The sequence below is a fragment of the Girardinichthys multiradiatus genome, chromosome X, assembly GCF_021462225.1.
Source record: "Girardinichthys multiradiatus isolate DD_20200921_A chromosome X, DD_fGirMul_XY1, whole genome shotgun sequence".
NCBI classification, from domain to species: domain Eukaryota; kingdom Metazoa; phylum Chordata; class Actinopteri; order Cyprinodontiformes; family Goodeidae; genus Girardinichthys; species Girardinichthys multiradiatus.
Window position 1 is genome coordinate 21,646,986 of NC_061817.1, and position 20,045 is coordinate 21,667,030.

The following is a 20,045-nucleotide window of genomic DNA, read 5'->3' on the forward strand; positions in this document are numbered from 1 at the left end:
GTGTTTTGTGCATGACTTCAATGAAACCCACGTCTGAACTACATGCTCCACTGCTGCTCCCTGACATCCTGCAGGGCTCTCATGTTTTTTCACAGGCAGCACACAGACTCTGTCTGCATGCCTCCTTCTATCAGCTTCCTGAATGACGCAATTCTCTAGATTCCTTTTGATGCAGTGAACCAGGTGAAACCCTCCTAAAGAGTTCAAGCCTGGAAAAGAAAAGAAAAGAAAAAGTATTATTTGCTTCTTTTATTGCTTCAGGATGTCCCTCTGTTTACTACTTTACAAAATGATTTTATTTTCCTGAAGCAAGAAGCTGTTGGCTTGGTCCTGCAGCTTGCAAATGAATGACTAAGATCTTAATGCCAAGCTAATAGCAGTCCGAGTTAGCCTGTAATGTGCCATAAAACCCCACAAACCACGCTAAAGCACACAAAAAGCTCCAAACTTTAAATGGCTTATTTCCCAGGATGTACACATAGCGATCTGTAGCCAGAATCAGAGTAGGGAAATAAGAGTTTAGCATAAAAACCAAGAGTATTGTTTGTAATTTGCTTCCACAGCTCAAGTGGTAATTAAAAGTGGACACAGAAGGGGCCGGAGCAGAGTAGGTGTGTGCATTGAAGGACAATCACAGTTGATCAAGCAGAACAAAAATGCATTACAGGATGTTACATTTTGCCTGCTCTGTCTGACAGGCTTTACTTTAACAAAACTTTGTTGACTTTTGTTTGTCCGCGGAACATTCAAGTAGAACTATGGAAGAAGCCATTGTGTTGCTGAAGGTTACGCACTCAAACCAGATACTTAAGAGCTTGTTTCTAGAAAACTTGATCAGTTTCACTTATTCTACCAAGACCAAAAACCATACAGTTGGGTTGCATGAGACACATCAGAAAAACACAATACACAGATATGTTAACTCCAACCCCTCACCAACTCAAGCCCCTGTTTCATATCCATTTGTTACAATTTTAACCTATTTCCATTTCTGCAAACAAACCAGTTCATACACACTTACTTAACTGTTGCACATTAGCACTACCAAGTTGCACTGACAACAACCCTCTCACAGTTGGCCGATTTTTGCATCAGTAAGGCGTTGAATTATAAGTCACAGCTGGTGCACAAGGTGTAAGAAGCTATTTAAAAAGGAAGCTGTTTTTTTCTGCTTCATGCCAAGACAAGTCCACACTCATTCAGGCTGCAAGGGAGAGTGAGATTTAAAGCAGATAACAGGAAGGCTGAATAGAGTACTGCTATGTTGCTTTGTTTTACCTTTCTGATCTTGTAATCTCCATCTGTTATGGAACAGGTTTTTAGAAACGTCTGCAGTCTTTTGGAAATCTCAGAGTTAAGGGAAGGATCTAAGTTTGATGACTTCTCACTGAAGGCATCAAAACAATGAATGAACACACATGGAATTATGTAGTAAACAAAAAGTGTGAAATAACTCTAAACATTTTTCTATACTAGATTCTTCAAAATAGCCACCCTTTGCTTTGATGACTGCTTTGCTCTCTTGGTATTCTTTCCATGAGCTGCATGAGGTGGTCACCTGAAATGGTTTTCCAAAGAGTCTTGAAAGAACTTCGCAGAGGTTCACTGAGAGATGGCTAAAGGTTAATATTTCAGTCATCACAGCAAAGGGTGCTACTTTAAGGAATCTAAAATATAAAACATATTTAAAGTTTTTGGGTTTTTTGTTTTTTTTACGATTTTTTGTTTGCTACATGATTCCATTTATGTTCATTCAGTTTTGTTGCCTTTGGTGAGAATCTACAATGTTAATAGAAAAATGAAAATATAGAGACCAATTTAGTAAATCTTTTCACTTTTAGTGTATATTGCAGCTGATTTCCATTGATTGTGGTTCTGATCTGCATGTGAGTCAAGTGAGTCTTATTAAATATGGCGTGCTTAAACTCAAATAACTCTGAGTGACCTGATGATAGACCGTAAGTAAATTATAGGAAATTACTTTAAATGATCAGTTGACAAAACACATATGAAATGTTCTCTAATATCCTGTGGAAAATATGTAAGAAATAACCAAAACTGAAAAGTTTGAAATGTCAAAATATTGAAATGACCAATACTTGCATGATGGATAACAGAAAAGGAAAGAAACACAGGGAGAACATTTATTTTGTCATCAATGGAAGAAGTCAAAAGTAGACTTACAAATGTTTTAGGTAAGACTCTTCCTTACAGACACTTGGACAGGTGGACAGATGAAGGTGGGAAACAAATCACAAACACCATCTTTATTGGATGAGCTACTCTACTTTTTCTTAACATAAAGGAAAGAGTAAAATAAGCTAAAATGGAGATTAAACAAACAGGAATGCAATCGGATTTGGAAACTGACAAAAACACTGGCACTGGGAATTATTGGAGTCCTAAAGCTTAATGGCAGTCTAATCTAGATAAATGGAACACCCTAAAGATATAGCTCTGTTACTTGCATGACTAAAAACATAAGATACTGGTTTCACAAATCATTTTCCAAGAGAATATTTCAGGCTGAAGTTAAAATCATGAAGGGAAAAACTGAAATAGAAATGAATCCCTGTTGAAGGCCTGACCTGGTTTGAGAGATGGTCTTGGATGGCCACTTGCTGTTCACTAAGTTAATTACGATAGAGCAGAGGGACTTTTACTGACAGAAACACTGCAGAATTGGTTCAATTCAATTCAATTCAATTCAAAGATACTTTATTTATCCCCGAGGGGAAATTAGAATTCCAGTACAACCCATCCAAACATACATCATGACACAAGACAAGGGGGGACGGGTCACCGAGGCTTTGCTGCCCACTCACAGGCGCTGCCCTTGCTAGATGAGAAAAGAGGCCACATTAGGCAAGTAGAGGGAAAAAAAATCATATTTCACACTTTATCCTTAGCAGGATACAGTTTAAGATTGCAAAAAAACCTCAGCACAAAGAAGCAACAAATTTACAAAACAACATCATGCTGGGAACGGTGAAGGTGGTGTGAGGGGGTGCATATGTTTATCTTGAGCATGTGTGTGTGTGCAAGTGAGTGTGTGCAAGTAAGTCCATGAAGCACTGTCACAGAGGCCATTGTCCTTGATGGTTCGTTGGAATGTACATCAACCGGCCACAAAGTTCTGAGCAGGTCCACAGGTGTCCTCAGGGAAGGGAGGGGGCAGAGGGAGCAGAGCATCATGTTTACATAACTTCCAGGAGAAGTTGAAGATAGCCAGCCGTCAAGGCCGCGCCGGGGAGCCGGATTCAGAAAAACAATAATTATTTGGGTTAGGCTGACTCTTAATTTTCCGTCAGCCTTGAGAGTCTCACTGGTGCTTCTCAAAGGCAAATTCAGTAAGAATATCCAGCCCATTGCATCTCTCCCTCACTGCCTTTCGCTTGGCATTGCTGCAAACTTCATGGGCAACTTTCCATCTTGGTTCTGGCACTTCATCCTGCCTCCTCCTCACACAGAAAAACACATCTCGCCATCTCTGTTACTACAACTACGCTACACCCTGTGTGGTCGCACGTGCTTTTCTATGCTCAGCCACCTCTCGCTCTGTTCTCTCTGTGACACTCCATACCTCATTATGTCTGTCACTCCTCAGTCCTCCCTCGCTCTGAAATTGTAGCCTGGAGAAGTGTAAGCCACATTTGGGGTGATGACAGTCACACACTGAACCTTGTCAGCCATGCTGCCACCTACCTTCAGTGTCGCTCTGTATGGGCTCAACGCTGTAATCGTACCCAGCATGACTCTCCATTCTGTACTTTGGTCCGACCCCCCTCACAGATCCTGTTCTGTTGCTGTCTCTGGTGTAGGCGTGCTTGATACGAGCTTGTTCAAATTATAAGAACAAAATTAAGGCACATGAAGACGAAATAAAAGCAAAATTGGAGCTCCGTAGCATATTTTGCTGCATGTGGTGAATTACATATTCCACATGACACTTTTGCATAGACATTCCTGGTCACTATCCATGCATTTGTATATCAGCCTTCAGAGCAAACAGAATATCACTTGTGTGTTTTATCCTGCTGCTGTGAATTTGTGACAATGTGTTTACACGCTCCGGGCTGTTGTCAGCTCTTCTTGTTCATCATCACAGCAAGCGCATATCTCTCTGAGGGGGCCGAGTTGATATGCACCACCAATGAAAGCCAGGCAGGGTGTACACAGCACAATCCCAGTGTTACGCCCAGGTGTAACATATGCATCACTCCCGCAATTAGTCATATCCCGCAACTTTGCAAGAAGTGAACACTTGGTGCAAAACAACCTCTGATGAATAAAGGAGAGATCACTAGAGTAAGTATGCCTCACTTGCAGATTATGCGCAGGTAACGATAACCTGGCTCAATAGAGTTTGCTAAGTTAGGAGTGGGGCCAGTTGGGTGGAACAGGTCACCCCTGGAATCAGATTGGTACACTTTAGTTGCTTGTTACTGTTAGGAGAACATGGCAAAAGTATTCACACCCCGTTAACTTTTAATCTATTCACATTACAGCTACAATGTCTCATCAGCGTTTTAAGTGACAGACCGACACGAAGTAGCACATTATTGTAAAGTAAGAGAAAATACATACCTGGTTGTATTCAGCTCCTCTGAGTCAATCCTTAATAGAACCACCTTTCGCTTCAGTTACAGCTGTGGGTCTTTTGGGGTATTGTCTATCAGCTTTGCACATCTACAGACTGAGATGTTGCTCATTCTTCTTTTTCACAAAATGGCTCAAGCTCATTCAGATTAGATGGAGCACTTCTTTGAACAGTCTGGACCTTGAATGGGCCATACATAAATATGCTTTAAACTATCTCAGCTTCAACTATTGTGTTGTTGGATGTTTAGGGTTGTTATCCTACTGGAAGATGAACTTCCACCCCAGTCTCAAGCCTATTGCAGCTTATAACAGGTTTTCTTTCATGACTTCCCTGTATTTAGCTCCATCCACTTTCCTATCAAACCTGCCTTGCTTTCCTATCCCTGCTGAAGAAAAACATCCCCACAGCATGATGCTGCCACTACCATGTTTCACCACGTGAATGGTTATACTGTGGTTAATTTTCCTTCATACATAGCATGAAGGAAATGCAGATGTGCATTTTGCATGTAGGCCAAAAAGTTCAATGTTGCTCTCATCTGACCAGAGTACCTTCTTCCATATTTTCCTATGTCCCCTATAAGGCCTGTAGCAAACCTTTATTTCACTATGGCTTTCTTTTTGCCATTGTACCGTAAACATTTGTTGTCCTGTCAACAGTCTCCCCCCTAAACTAATAATCTCTGCAGTAGGACTGAAACAATAAATCGGATTAATCATGAATAATCAATTATTGAAATAATAAGACAGCTGATTGCACCAGATTTTATTTAGGAGTATCAGATAAATGAGGTCTAAATGGATGCCAGACTTCTAAGATTCAATCTAACAATCTAACATTCTCCTATTATCCTCCCCCTTCACAAGTATGCCCTACTTTGTGTTGGTCTGCCATATAAAACCCCAATGAAACACATTGTGGTTTATGGTTACAGCATGACAAAATGTGAAAAAGTGTCATAGGCCTGAATGCTTTTGACCAGAACTTTAAAAAACTGCTAATAAAAGCTGTTTATTAAATGTTTAGATTTTAGACTTATATAGCCTCTGCCAAAACAAGCTAGGAGGAGCTGTTACTAAACTGGCCATGTCTGCAGGATATTTCGTTACAATACAAATATTTATGGATCAAGTTTCATTGCATACCGTTTAGTCAGAGGAGTAGGGCTTGCACATCTGCATTTAGTTTACAAGTGTGCTACACATCCAAAAATTGACCTGTATAGTCTACAAAATTACTGACATTTTCCAAGCATCTCTTTGGGATGCCTTGCCTTGAAGATCTTCAAGTTAGTAAATAAATCCACCCTCAACAGCTATATGCTCTGGTGACCATAAGGAGACCTGTTGGGGCCAGAGCAACGCCAGCAGCACAGCTGGCAAAGGCACAGACACACAAGTCCATTAACTTTAGCGCTGACTGCCTTCAGTCATGACAGTAATGCTCTGTCAATCATGCATACTTATCCATTCACACCCGATGGCCTTGCTGAGTCTTAATCATCACCTGTCAAGTTTGGGTCAGCCTTTATTCCCTAATTAAACCCATCCAGCACAGGGAGGGAGCCTGTGAAAGTGAACCTGAAACCATCTCTGCATGAAAATAACACAGGCATATCCATTTAGGATGTCAGTCCGGGAAAAGAAAACTATTTATGTTGTGGTGCAGCGTGTATTTATTATAAACAGAGATATTCATTTAATGAAATAACTGAGTCTACCTTGGTTATCCTCGTCCATGTCTGCAGCGTCCAAACCAGATAAATCGTTCAGAAAAACTTCCAATGCGTCTAAATTACTCCCGGATGAACGTCCTATTTTCCAGAACGCATTGGGTGCTCAGGTAGTCTCACAGGCAGGAGCGTCTCCCCTCAGAACATATTGTGGCCATTTACCCCTTACACACAGTCCCAGGTCCCGTCCTCCGGGCCCCTTGTGTCCGTTCGGCACTAAGCGACAGGTCTCTGCAGCGGCGGCAGATTGTCTTTAGGATCACAGTGGCCAAGTGCGCGCTCGTTATCCCTCTAAATACGCCTTCACTCCACTAGTATCTGGAGAGCGGCCGATGACACGGCTGCAGCAAAGCTGTCCACGCTCTGAACGGAAATAAAGTCCGCTGTGGAGTGGACTGGCATCAGAATAAAAGCAATGGGACACACTGCATGCAGTAGGCGATGGATTCTCGACACTGACGCTTTTACTTTGGAGTATTCCTTTAGGAAACTAATTGCAGATTGTTTTTTGTGAATATAGGTGTTAATCCAATCGCAGCTCTGTTGCACAGCTCGAACTGCGTCAGCGTCGATCAGACGTCACGTGACTCAAAGCAGCGTTTACCCTTATAAATAGTGTAAACTTGTCACATTTTGGTCAGTTTTGTGGTTTGATTTTTGTTAGCTTTTTTATTTCAGAATTGCCACTATAATAATGCATTATTTGCTGACAATATCAGCAATAACACCAAACATTGTCCTCAAGAAGCCGGGTCATGCATTTGGCTTTTTGTTTTCAGCAAAAAAAAAAAAAAAAAAACTTATTGGGAAAAGAGCAAATGGGCATAAAATGATCAAATGCATACTATATAGTAAGGGAAAAAATATGTATAGAATGGTTTTATTTTACATGGAAATTTGAATAAAACCAATACTTACCAGTGTTAAGACCACATTTGCTCATCATCAGAGCCACTGTCTATTCTTGCATACACTTCTGTTACTTTCACAACCTTCTATCAGTTAGTAAACACAATTTATTTATTGTCCAACTATGAATAAACAGAAAGAAAAACCAACAACAGTGCACTATATAAAAATATTAAACAGCATCAGCCACAACATGTGCTAAGCACTCACAGGAGCAAAATGACTGGGTGACTGTTTAGGGATCAAAAATCAAGTTTATCATAGTGCAATGCCACAAGGTAAAGGACAGTTCCCAATTTCATATTAGATTTATCTGTATTATACAGTTTAGCTTTTTAAAACTTGAAGTGCTCCCTGAACAAGGTAACTCTTATCTTTATATGTTGTGTCAGGTTTTATCTGTTTAGATTTATAACAATATATGTATTTTTGTTTATTAATAGAAGTACATATTTAACTTGGTAATCCAGCAGTTAAATAGCTTTACAAAATGTCTATTATTAAAAGCAATGTACTAGGCATTTAACAGCAAAACTCTTGTATTTAGTTTTTTGATGTCTCAGGATTTATATTTCATTTTAGTGTCAAATATGCAACATATTTTATATCCACTATAGAAAGCTTTTTGAGGATGCTGTGAGGCACTGGTGCTTAGGAATGTCTCCAAAAGTGATTCATCAAATTAATTTAAGTACTCAACTGCGCAAATTGCTGCTGGCCAGTATGTAGGATGCAGACTCACAAATAGGTCACAGGCGACAGTGTGAAACAAAATTTCCAGTTTGGATTTTGGGCACTTTTGGATGACATCCACATTCAGAGATATTTGCAGAGTTTGTATCTGACACACGTGTCTTCAATTATAGCATTCCTTCTTCCACAGGCAAGGAGGGGGTCTCGTTTCCTGTGCGCATTACTCCAGTGGTCAAGCATGAACAGATGTTTAAATTTATTCATTTGTTTATTCATAGGTGTCACTTTGAAATAAAAACATGTCTCTGTCTTAGTCTAAACAAAAAAGACATTATCCAGCCATAAAATAATCAATCCGTCTGACATCATTTCATCTGCCGGAGAGATTTATTGTTTCAGTTTATGAAAAAAACCACATTTTTCTCCAATTTCAAATTTGATCAGGCTCATATTCACAATCCTTGAGACAAACATACAGTCTTCTTTACCATAGTTTGACTTGTCTTTAAAATTGGTAATGCTGAAATGAAATGGACTGAGTAGACAGAAGAGCTCAATCTATTTATTTTTGCCAGTCCAAATAATTACACAATACATTTAACATCTTGAGTCCAGCAAACTCCAGTCTGGTTCAGCAGAGAAAAAGAAAAGAAACCTACACCCAGATCCTGACATTATATCTGGATGAAAATCATGGATGAAAAATGAAATATATTAAGGAAGAAAGCATCCAGGGAGAAAGGTATTTTTACTCAGCCTTGTAGTAAACGGAACTTCTGGAGTTGACTATACGTTTTGGACCAATGAACAGTTTGTCTGCTCTCCCCTTCATATATTAGGGGATGCTTTACATACTAGGAGGACTGATGCAAATGAACGGACACCAAGTTCCAATTTGAACGCTCTTTGTTGCATCTGGAAAATAGATTGTATGTGTAGCATCGGGTATATCTTGGTAAAATGGTTGCATTAGTGGTTCTTAAACTTTTTAGAACACACACTAAAAACTGTAGGATTCAAAACAGTCCAAATTGGGTTATTTTGCTAACCCAGTCCAGAACCAACTATTGAATGATCTTGTCCTGGGTTGATTTAATGCAACTGGGTTTGTTATGGGTTTAACCCAGACCACTGAGTTAAGTTTTCAACACAAAATGAGGTTAAAGTGACTAATGGGTAACATGGCTAACATTACCAAAGAATGGGCTAAAAATAATAACCCATAACCTGAATCACTAAACAGGTAATATTTTACCTAAACTGAATAGTTTCTGACTTCATACAACAACAATTATTTGATTGCAAAGGAAACAACAACCTCATAACACCCAATTAGACCTTTATTAACAAACAACTGAATTTGGATAACAAAATTTATTATTTACATATTACATTGTTTAAGTTTGCTGTCTTTTTTTAATAAGGTTAAAAAAAAAAAAAGGTAATTGAATTGCGATTTCCATTATTACATAATGATCAAGATCCAAAATGGGAAAAGTCATAATTCCAGGTTAGAAATCAAAGGTTCCTAAAGAAATGTTGCACAACCCATAAAAGTGAGTTTGGATGCATAAAATGATGAGAACCACATCGTCTTCATCTTATATTGCTAACATTAGTTGGCCTGGTTATATGTCCCATGAATTAATTAATCCAACTGGTTTTCTGACTTGCAGCAACAACATAGTTAAGTTGGGTTCTCTCCCAGACCCAAGTTCGAAGTACAAATTCACCATGAGTTCGAATTCACCATGAAGTTACATGTTTCACAGCAGAAAAAAAGACTATTCTTGTTTAATAAAAAAACAAAACTGCCACTTTCTTGTAATTTATTTCTCCTTGCAAATGCCTGCTTATGTGTTTATGAGTGATGAGTAAAAGCTAAGTCTGGCCCAGATGTCCTCTCTAATGAACAAAAGTAAACAGATTTTAATATTTAAGCCAATACATACCCAGTTTGGCTTCCTTAGTGTGTAAACTCGACAAGGATGTTTCGGTTATTTCAAACAGAAGCCCTAAAGTGACCCCAGTTCAAGGGGCTTCAAGTAAACATGTGTGGGGATGTGTCTCGTACTGCAGAGGGTACATGCCCTCAGGGAGGAGCATGTCTGGCAGATTAGGCCAACCATCATGGAAAACGTCTGCTCTGCTCCTGACTGATTTCACGTGACCTGATTGAGCAGTTGAAGCGCTTCATATGCTCCAATCACCACAGAATGCCCAGAGGGTGATCACCTTTTGCATTTAGAACCCCCCTGCCCCTCATGTTAGTAATTACTCATACAATCAGTCCCCTGACATTCTCAGGCTAAATCACAAAATGTTTCTCCATCTCTACTGAAATGTCTCTTAGCATATAAAGATTTTTCCCTGAAAGCCCATTGTAGTTTTAAATAATTCATGACTAACTGTTAAATTTATTTTATTATATAACTGCTTATTGGAGACCTAAGCATGTATTTAAACTCACCAAATTTGTACACGTGTCAGTCGTGTGTAAAATTTTACTATTTGTACGGCTTTGCAAAAGTCGCAAAAGAAATAACTCCACAGCGCCCCCTTGTAAATTCACCCCTTCTCATTTGGTACGCTTGTTGAACTTCCTGAAGCCTACACAAAACTCTCTTGCACCCATGCTCTACAAGACACTGGATGTTGGCCATCTTGGATTGAATTTCTAATCTTGACCCCATTTTGCCATTTCTAGCCTCTGTATTTCATCAGACTCCTCTTAGAGGTTTTGTCCAATCTGGATAAAATTTTGTGAGTTTGCTAGTAAGGCATGGGCATCAATATTCGGCTCTGCTTGTACAGAGACCGGATGGCCCCTAATAAAGGGCCCTTAACTCTGTACCCCTGGATAGTCTTCCATAGGGCACCACGAGGGACACGGTCGAATGCCTTCTCCAGGTCAGCCTTACTCTCCTCTCCAACACTCTGGCAAGAACTTGTTACAAGAAGGGTACCACCGGGGTGCGACACTGGTGGTGTAGGGGCTAAGCGCGTGACCATGTGCAGAGGCCATAGTCCTCGGTGCGGCTGTCCAGGGTTTGAGTCCTGGACCCTGCGACCTTTGCTGAATGTCTCCCCCTCTCATTGCACCTAATAATAATAAAATCTGTATATGTATAGTGGTACTTACAAAAGTATTCATGTCCATTTATCTTCCCATTTTGTTTCATTGTAATCACACACTTCAGTGTATTATATAGGGATTTTATGGGACAGATTAAATCAAAGTAGTAGCCTTGGACATTAGAGATTGAAATTGTTACCCATTCCTTATTACAATTAGATCAAGGTCATTTACAGGACATATGTCCTGTAAAGTCCTATTTAAGACCTCACTCAGGTGAGTTATTTCCTCTATCAGTTAGGTTAAATTGTGCAAAGTAACATTTCTGAGCTCCAACAGCTGGTCATCCTCGGCCACCAGAATGTAGAAGTTCCTATGAGTTGAGGTCAGCAGTTCTTTCATCTAGCTGTTTTCCTCTTGTAGTTGCACAGTGTTTTTCACTGCGAGCAGCATCTTCTCTGTAACCTGCTATAAACTCGCTTTCATCCTTTGCTGGGTGTTCCACTGGAGGAGGAGGATTAATACTGCTACGCCAAGGACCCCACTCAAAACTCAAATCACAGAGGACTTTCTTGGGGAGGACTGTTGGTTGATTTATTTTCATTTGCATCAGCATTTTGTGTTTTTGGTGGTCCTAGTTAGCATTCTGTCAGTCTTTTCACTGTTTTGAATCATGTTGTCATTTCCATACACAGCATTTGCCCCCACATTCACGGGTTAGCTTGTGTTGCCATGAGAAGTGTAGCTTCTAACGTTGTTCTGTTCTCCTTTCAAAAGCAATTTAACTTTTAAAAATACGAAAGATAATTTACTAAATCTACTGATTTAAAGTAGAAAGTTAAGAGTAAAAGACTGCAAGCAAACAGAGAGCAAGAGGAGAAAGGTGCTTGTTTATGTGTTTTCTTTTAATATACAGAAATCTCCTCAGGCTTATTTTATTTAATCAAGGCCGCTCAATGGAAAGTTTAGAAATTAATCCTTTAGAATGATTTTGACGTTAAGACACTGATAGATTTTTGATAGATTGTGAGACTCATTGGTTTATCACCTTAATAAAATTTCAATTGTCTCATCATTCTACACTTGTAGCCAAACCAAAGGATGTGACCAGGCCCAGCATGTCCTTCCTGCCATGAAGGGTGATCAGGGTGGATTTTTAGGGTGATACCGTGTATTTGTGTGTGTGTCAAAGGTCACAGGAAGCAGGACACTCAGAGTGGCAGGATTTCCTCCTTTGTTCTCCCCATTTTAAAGCCCAGCTCTGCACTTTTGACTATGTCTTTCCTGCTTCCATCTGACTGAAGGGAAATGTTGTGTTGATTTTCTTCTGTCCAAGGACACAAATGAGTGGAGTCTTTATTTGGACTCACAAAGGTGGCAGTGTCCTAGACCTTGAACGTAAAGCTGGGAGTGAGTTCCTACATATGAAGAGTGAATCTTTTAGAACCTGCCTCAGTAACAAAACAAACTATAAACTAAATGTTCAATACTAATCATATAGTTCAGTCTGTGGGTTTACATATGCTGTATTTGGGATTGGTAAAAACTATGAAAGAATAAACATATATGTATCATGATTAAATACACTTAACAGCAAACAAAAAACAAAAAAAAAACTCACATAAGGTTGTGAAGCATGAGAGCATCCCAACAAACAATAAGGCCTAAAAAAGATCCTAAACAATAAAAAAGCTGCTGAAAAGATTTATAATATGAAGGTACAATCATATTTGAGTCTGATAAAAGGAAATTATACAAACTGGATGACAACAGTCCAGGTTTTTTAAAATACAAACAAGAAAGTTCAAGTATGAGTAAAGCAAAATGTCACACTAACACCTACCAAAATACTCCCATATTTGCATTTGTTTTTTTTCTGGTATGACCTATTTCAAGCCTGCAGAGTGACTGCTGCAAATAATAACCCCCACCCCCCTCTTTCAAATGTTCCTTTCATTTTGCTTCCTTCTCTCCTCTATCAGCCCTTTGATTTAATTTTTAGGTCAACTTGGAGCTCATCATGGCACCTGATATCCCTTTGATTATGCATCCTCTGCCATGTCAATCGAAATCACTGATGTGTATCTAATTTATTATATACATCACAACCTGGTGATTTTGTCAGCTCAGATATTTATATTCCAGGAAGATGTTAAATTAGATTGACTTAAAGCAGGCGCTTGTTCACATAGATCCAAGTGGTTTAATTAAGTGTGGTAGCCACTTTTATTTTGGTTTTAAAAGATAAAATGTCTCATAATGCTCTTAATAATGACTATCATTCTTTTTTTTTTTTACCAATCTGATTCAGCCTCAAACACACAGTTCTTTCTGTTATTAACAGATGGAAAGGGGACTCCATTATTGTGATCGGCTGCTTCCCCCTTATGGCCAGTTGCTGCCACTACATCATCACGTCTAAAAATGCTTAACTGATTAAACAGGTTCGCTATGGAGTTAAAAACATAACCCATAAATGTTTAAAAGCTCCAACAAATGATTATGGAAAATTTGAATAAACATTTGCTAATACCCAAATAAAAATTTAAATATTAACAACTGAAACTAATGGCTGTCCAACTATTGTCTAAAAGACTATCAAAAAAGGTGTTATTGGGTTTTATTTATTAAAAAAAATATTAAATCAACACATTAAACAATAACTGTGATGCACAGTTTGCTTAAATTTCTCCCCTTTGTAAAACTTTTTGCAGTATCAATGCTGTTCACAAGCCTGTTCATTGCTGATTTTGAGTATAGGTATAGTGCTTTGCAAAAGTATACATACCTCTTGAACCTTTTGCACAAAGACACACCAAAAACAGACATGCAGGTGTAGCTGCAGGATAAAGAGGCTGTAGAAAACATAAGGATAGTGTTGGATTTATATTATTAAATGCATTAAATGCACTTACAAATGCATGCTATGTTGTCTTTATTTAATCATCATTTATATTTTGGGGTTAACATACATATTTGTTTCAAAGTATATGTGCCAAAGGATTTCAATTGCAAGTGAAATAGTATGTACAGTTTAGGCATGGGCTAGAGTGAGATTCTCACGGTATGACAAGTCGCTTTCATTTTTTTATGAAAAGGATAGGGATAGAACTTTTTCCCTACATTCTACCTCAGCATTATGGGTTTGCTTATGAGAGACCACATTATTATTTTGCGTTAAAACTGGTTTTCTAGATTTGTAACATTTTTCTTTAACACTTCGTTCCTCCATTCTAAGACAGACTCCTGTCATCTGCAGAAATACTCGGATGATTCTGCCATTGTGGGGTGGATCAGAGATGGACAAGAAGCTGAGTACAGGAAGGTGGTGGACCGCTTTGTGACATGGTGTGGAAACAATCATCTCATGTTGAACGTGAATAAAACAAAGGAGATGATTGTAGATTTTAAGAGAAACAGGAATATGTCAAAAACTATTTCTATCATGGGAGACGAAATGGAGGTGGTGGAGGAGTATAAGACAGCAACAGACTAGAGTAGAGATCCAACTGTGAAGCCTTCTACAAGGGACAGATCAGACTGTACTTCTTGAGGAAGCTTAGATCCTTCAGTGTTTGCAGCAAGATGCTGCATATATTTTGTAAGTCTGTTGTGGAAAGTGTGATCTCTTCTACCATCATCTGCTGAGGAAGCAGCATCAGAGCCAGGGACTTAAAAAAGCTCAACAAGCTGATAAAGAAGGCTGGCTCTGTTCTGGGGACTCCTCTGGAGATCATTGTACAAAATGAAGAACATTATGGAGAACCCTGAGCATCCTCTTCATGTGACTGTCCTACAACAACAGAGTGTCTTCAGTCAGAGGCTTCTTCAGATCTGCTGTAAGACGGAGCGCTACAGGAGATCCTTCCTGCCCACAGCCATCAGCATCTACAACGGATCTTTGAGGAAACCTTCATAATATGAGCTATAACAACAATTATTTTCCCTTCGGGATTAATAAAGTATTTTTTTTATTTAAATTGAATTTAAATGTTTTTTTTAAAATAAGAATCATTAAAAATAAACTGTCAACAAGAATAGTTTGGACCCAAACACATCAGACATTTACTACACAGGCAAAGACGTACAACTGCAATTTTACAAATTTATTTCTTCCAGAGTTAAATCATTCTTACAATCCATTCTGAGAGCACACATCTCCAGACACACTTGCAAATCTGCAGCAGATTTGCAGATATTTTTTTTTTTTTTACTACCATCAACTTTTCAGTGCTATACTGGTTTGCAGAAACAGTGACCTATGAATGTAACCACCAGTGCAACACATGCATTGTCTCACTCCATTAGTGCACTTGTGTTATTTCCAGTTGGAGAAGCCGCCATCCTCTGTGTTAAAAAGAAAAAGTACCTGTTGTTCAGCTAAAACCAACCTCAGAGTCACAGAAGACAAATAAAAAACGTGCTTGTTCATGTCTTGCTGAGAAGTTGCTGCCATTGTGAAGGAAGCTGAACTGTGTTGAGGTTTAAGTTTTGAGATGCAACTCTACTGATAAACATACATGACTGACACACACACTAAAAAGGGTAAGCTACAAAGTTTCACAGCCACAATCGTCTGATTTCAGGATTAAGTCCCCCCGAACAGCTCCTGATTCAGATGCTGAAAGGCCTCTTCCCCTCCACCGTATCACTCTGCACCATGTCTCACATTGAAAAACATCCTTTCTGTCCTTCAGCACAGAGCTCGTATGACGACTGCTGAAAACAAGCAGCCGCCTCGCTGCGTTGCATTGTCACACCAGCTTGCAGGATCGGGTGCCCTCTCCTTCGACATTGCTGTTCAGATTTGTCGGCTGCACATCTTTAGATGGCTGTAGCGTGGCAGTGCTCGCTTTTCACTGATTTAAGTCAAAAATGCAGGTGTTATGTTTTTCAGTGGATTTCAATATGAACCTGTGAAAAGATAAATACTTTATTTACATTTCATTTTGGAGCAAAGAGAAAAACTAAAAAGTGGCATTACAGTAGAAAATATCCACTGAACACTTTATTTTAGGCCATCACACTAACAGTGCATGGAAAAAAAAAACGAATTATGCTTAAACTACCACCGCACATCCTCATAGTGAAACATGGTGGTAGTAGTATCATGCTGTGGGGACAGGGAAGCTGGTCAGAGTTGAAGGGAAGATAGATGGAGCTACAGGGCAATCCTAAAACAAAACCTGTGAAAAACTTGAGACTGGGGCACAGGTTCACAGTCCAGCAGGACAACTAAGCCAAAACATACACCACAGTTGAACGGGTTAAATCAGGGGTGCCCAAGTACTGTCCCCAAAAAGCCACGATCCTGCAACTTTTCGATGCATCCCTTCTCCAACACATCTGAATCAAATGAATGGCTCTCTGTGTCTGCAGAGCTGAACGACATGCTGATGAGGGAATTCAGGACTGAGAAGGGATCCATCTAAAAGTAACGGGACAGTAGCTCTTGAGGACTGAACTTGGGCATGTGTACAAACTATCGACCTGGGTTGAATACAAACGCATGCTACATTATTTGTAAAATAAAACCAAAGCAGGAATCGTGTATAATTTTGCTGCAGCTTCAAAGTTAGGCACTACTCCATGTAGTTCGATCACATAAAATCTCAATAAAAAAAAACTGTAATGTGACTAAATGTGGGAAAATTCAAGGAGTATGAAGACTTTAATAAGGCAACTTATTTTCAGTCAGTCTATAAAAGATGCTATAGTGCAGAACCTTTCTGGTTGTTTTTCAAAACAACCAGAAAGAAAAAGACATTTGATTGATAAAATAAATAATGAAATTCGTACTTTTAGTTACTTATTGGCTATCCATTCTTTTTCAGGGTGAAATTACAACACGAGCTAACTCCAAAGATTTTTTAAAACAAGAAATTAGTGCACACGTTTGAATTTATTTTTCCTTTTCTCTAATCCACACAGGTTGACACATACAGTCATCCCCTGTAATATTTTGTTAAAGTTCCCATAGAAAGTTGCACCTCGACTTAACATCTTTTGAAGCATCTCTCATAATTCCGGATGGATACATTATAGCTCTTCTCATCAGAATATGTACAGTTTATTTAAAATGCTTTTGAACATGGTCCATACATTTTCAAAAGCATGATTACTCCATTCCAAAACCAGTTCTGATGTTTGGGTTTGATACCCGGCTGGAACAACTGTGCCTAGGTTTTAAACATATGAACCAAACGGTCTCAGACAGATGAAAGGAAATGGGTTAGAGGGTTCAAGAACAATCCAGGTACCTGTAAGGCTCAAGCAGGCTACAAAATAAGAACTACTGGAACACCAGTATCACTATCTAAAGTAATCCAGGTTTTACATGAACAGGGACTGAGATAGAGCCAACCGGAAAGAAACGCTGTCTCCAAAACTGACACCTTCAACCTCAACCGAGGGTTGCAGCTGCCCATGTAGACAAACCAAACACCTTCTGAAGATAGGTTTTGGCCACGACATTTGGAAAAGTTGAGGTGAAGCTTTCAAAGTTAAGGATACTGGACAAATTGTCAAGAATGGTGTTGGCAGCATCATTCTGAGGGCCTGTTTTACTGCCAGTGGGCACAAACAATATTTCACCCGTTGGATAAAATCATGAAGAAGAAGGACTACCTTCAAACTCATCAACTTCAGTTCAACTCTACAGCAAGATAATAAAAACCTGAACGTCTGCTGTTCAAACTTAACAATACACTAAACATGCAGGAAAGCTGCTTTTGGAACGGATGAATCAGGCTTATGTTAAGCTTCTGCAATGGCCGTGACATCAGCACAAATGCTAATTTGTGAACTTTGGAAAACAACATGGAAACCAACTCATTTCAATGTGTTCTACCTTTTCTGTCAAGAAGAGTTGTCAAACATTGAGCCAGAATTTATGCCAGGACCTTGTTGATCACAACAAAAAGCCTTCTGTTTCTCTAAGGCACATTTATCCAAACATTACTTAGAATGTATGTACATATTTGAGCCTGTATGTATAGTTTTGTATTGTGTGTGGATTAGAGAAAACTTAAACTTGTACATCCATGTATTGTTCTTCAAACTAAGGTATATGTTCTTTCAGCATATATATATATATATATTATATATATATATATAAACACAAAAAAGAACTAATAGTTTAATACACCTCAAACTGATGTCAGCATATAATTTAAATACAACTTTAACTTTAATTGATCTAGACAAAATGAAATGCAAATTTAGCTTCTATCTACATAAAGGAGACACTTCTTTAAAAGCTCTGCAGACGCAAATTCAGCACTTTAGGCCTTTTGATCAGCTGTTGGCATGGCGACAAGCAGGACACCAAAACCAGAAGTTTTGGTAAACAAGAAGGAAGTAAATAAATACTTACTTGGAGTCTGACATTGAACACCATCGAAGCAACGAGGTATATATAAGGGAATCTGATTCTCAGCCGCCATGCCAGATCAAAAAATATCAACAAAGTCCTCGTCAAGCCTTTACAAAACACTCCGTACGTCCGACCAGCGGAGCCCGAGAACCGGAGCACCAGGTACGACAGACCCGCCATATAGGCTTCACCCTGTATTTAATCTCTAATCTACTAAATCATCTGGCAAGCAGATGAGACATAAGTGGCGAATGATGAGTGATTCTTCATTGTTTCTCAACGTTGCCTAACACCGAGCTCCATTTTTAAACATTAAGTGCTGGCCGAGGCGCTCCACCCCGACAGGGTCTCTAAGGAGGAGCGAAGAGGGTGCGACACACGGAAGTGGACAGAGATATGGGCTAACCCGCCCTAAATTCAGACTCACAGGCACGTCCGTACGTTTAAAATTTAGTCAGTCAGTCATTTTCTACCGCTTATTCCATAGTGGGTCGCGGGGGAGCTGGTGCCTATCTCCAGCAGTCTATGGGCAAGAGGCGGGGTACACCCTGGACAGGTCACCAGTCCATCGCAGGGCAACACACATACAACCATACACACACTCATTCATACACCTACGGGCAATTTAGAGTTACCAATTAACCTAACAGGCATGTTTAAAATTTAATTAGGTAAAATTATGTGACACGAATTATTTATCATTTTAATAAAAATAAAAACGGCACAGAAAAATATAAGTGTGCACATCCTTGAACTAATACTTTGTTTAAGCACATTTTATATAAATTTCAACTTTCAACCAAGAAACCAAAAGCATGTCACATTGGGTGACTTGGTCATTTTCACTTCCCTTGCAAAAGCTCTCATAATCTATCAGATTGTGATCACATCTTTTCCTGTTTTTCATCTGGTAAAGTCATTCTTTCGTCAATTTTGACTTATGCCTGGACGCCTTTAAGCAGTCTGCAGACAACTAAAGGTCTTGGGTCAAAACTAACTGGTGTTTGGAACGGTTTTTATGCCAAACCTACCTTTTCGAGTTGTGATCAGAAGTTCAAGTTTGGTTTCATCAGACCATAGCAAATTCTTCCACAAAGTTTTGAAAGATTTTTGTCAGAACTAGATTTTTTGTTTGAAAAATGGCTCCTGCCAGTCAATTCTAATTCTCTGTCTGTTCTCTGGGCAGCCTCTTTGATCAGAAAGGGATGGGGTGCTGGAGCATATCTCCAGCGTTACACCCTTGACAGATCGCCAGTCTATCACAAGGCAACACAGAGACACAGGAAAACACCCACACACACATACTTAATGAAAATTTAGAAAGACCAATTCATTTATCAGTCATGTTTTTAGACTGTGGGAAGAAGCTGGAATACCTGGAGAGAACCCACACATGGACCGAGAGGGCATGCAAAATCCATGCAGAAAGACCCCAAGCTGGGATTCGACCCAGGACCTACCTGTTGTCAAGCAACAGTGCTACCAACTGCACCACCCTGCAGCAAACAGAAAATAATGCTTTGACTCCAATATGATGATTCCCAAAGATCTATCAGCTGAAAACCTGTACTAACTATATGATCAACAGAAGGATGATGGATGTATCGGGTCCTGTGTTAAATCTTTGCTGAAATGTTTTCCTCTTGGACATCTTGGA

At 39.2% G+C, this 20,045-nt stretch overlaps 2 protein-coding genes across 2 annotated transcripts in view; both read right to left on the reverse strand.

Annotated features, from left to right (window-relative positions):
• The window catches only part of LOC124863220 (cytohesin-3-like), a 45,426-nt gene extending 38,725 nt beyond the window's left edge, over window positions 1-6,701 (reverse strand). Inside the window, exon 1 of the mRNA XM_047357518.1 lies at window positions 6,324-6,701. Within this exon, the coding sequence (XP_047213474.1) occupies window positions 6,324-6,342 (19 nt within the window). The 5' untranslated portion in view covers window positions 6,343-6,701. The remainder of the gene's footprint in view (window positions 1-6,323) is intronic.
• Window positions 6,702-15,104: 8,403 nt separating this feature from the next.
• Window positions 15,105-18,767, reverse strand: LOC124863149 (small integral membrane protein 10-like protein 2A). Its single transcript, XM_047357408.1, has 2 exons — window positions 18,389-18,767; window positions 15,105-15,927 (listed from the first exon to the last, which is right to left on the reverse strand). Exons 1-2 carry the CDS (start codon window positions 18,566-18,568, stop codon window positions 15,907-15,909), a joined length of 201 nt encoding a protein of 66 aa, XP_047213364.1. The 5' UTR covers window positions 18,569-18,767; the 3' UTR covers window positions 15,105-15,906.
• Between the last annotated feature and the right edge of the window lie 1,278 nt (window positions 18,768-20,045).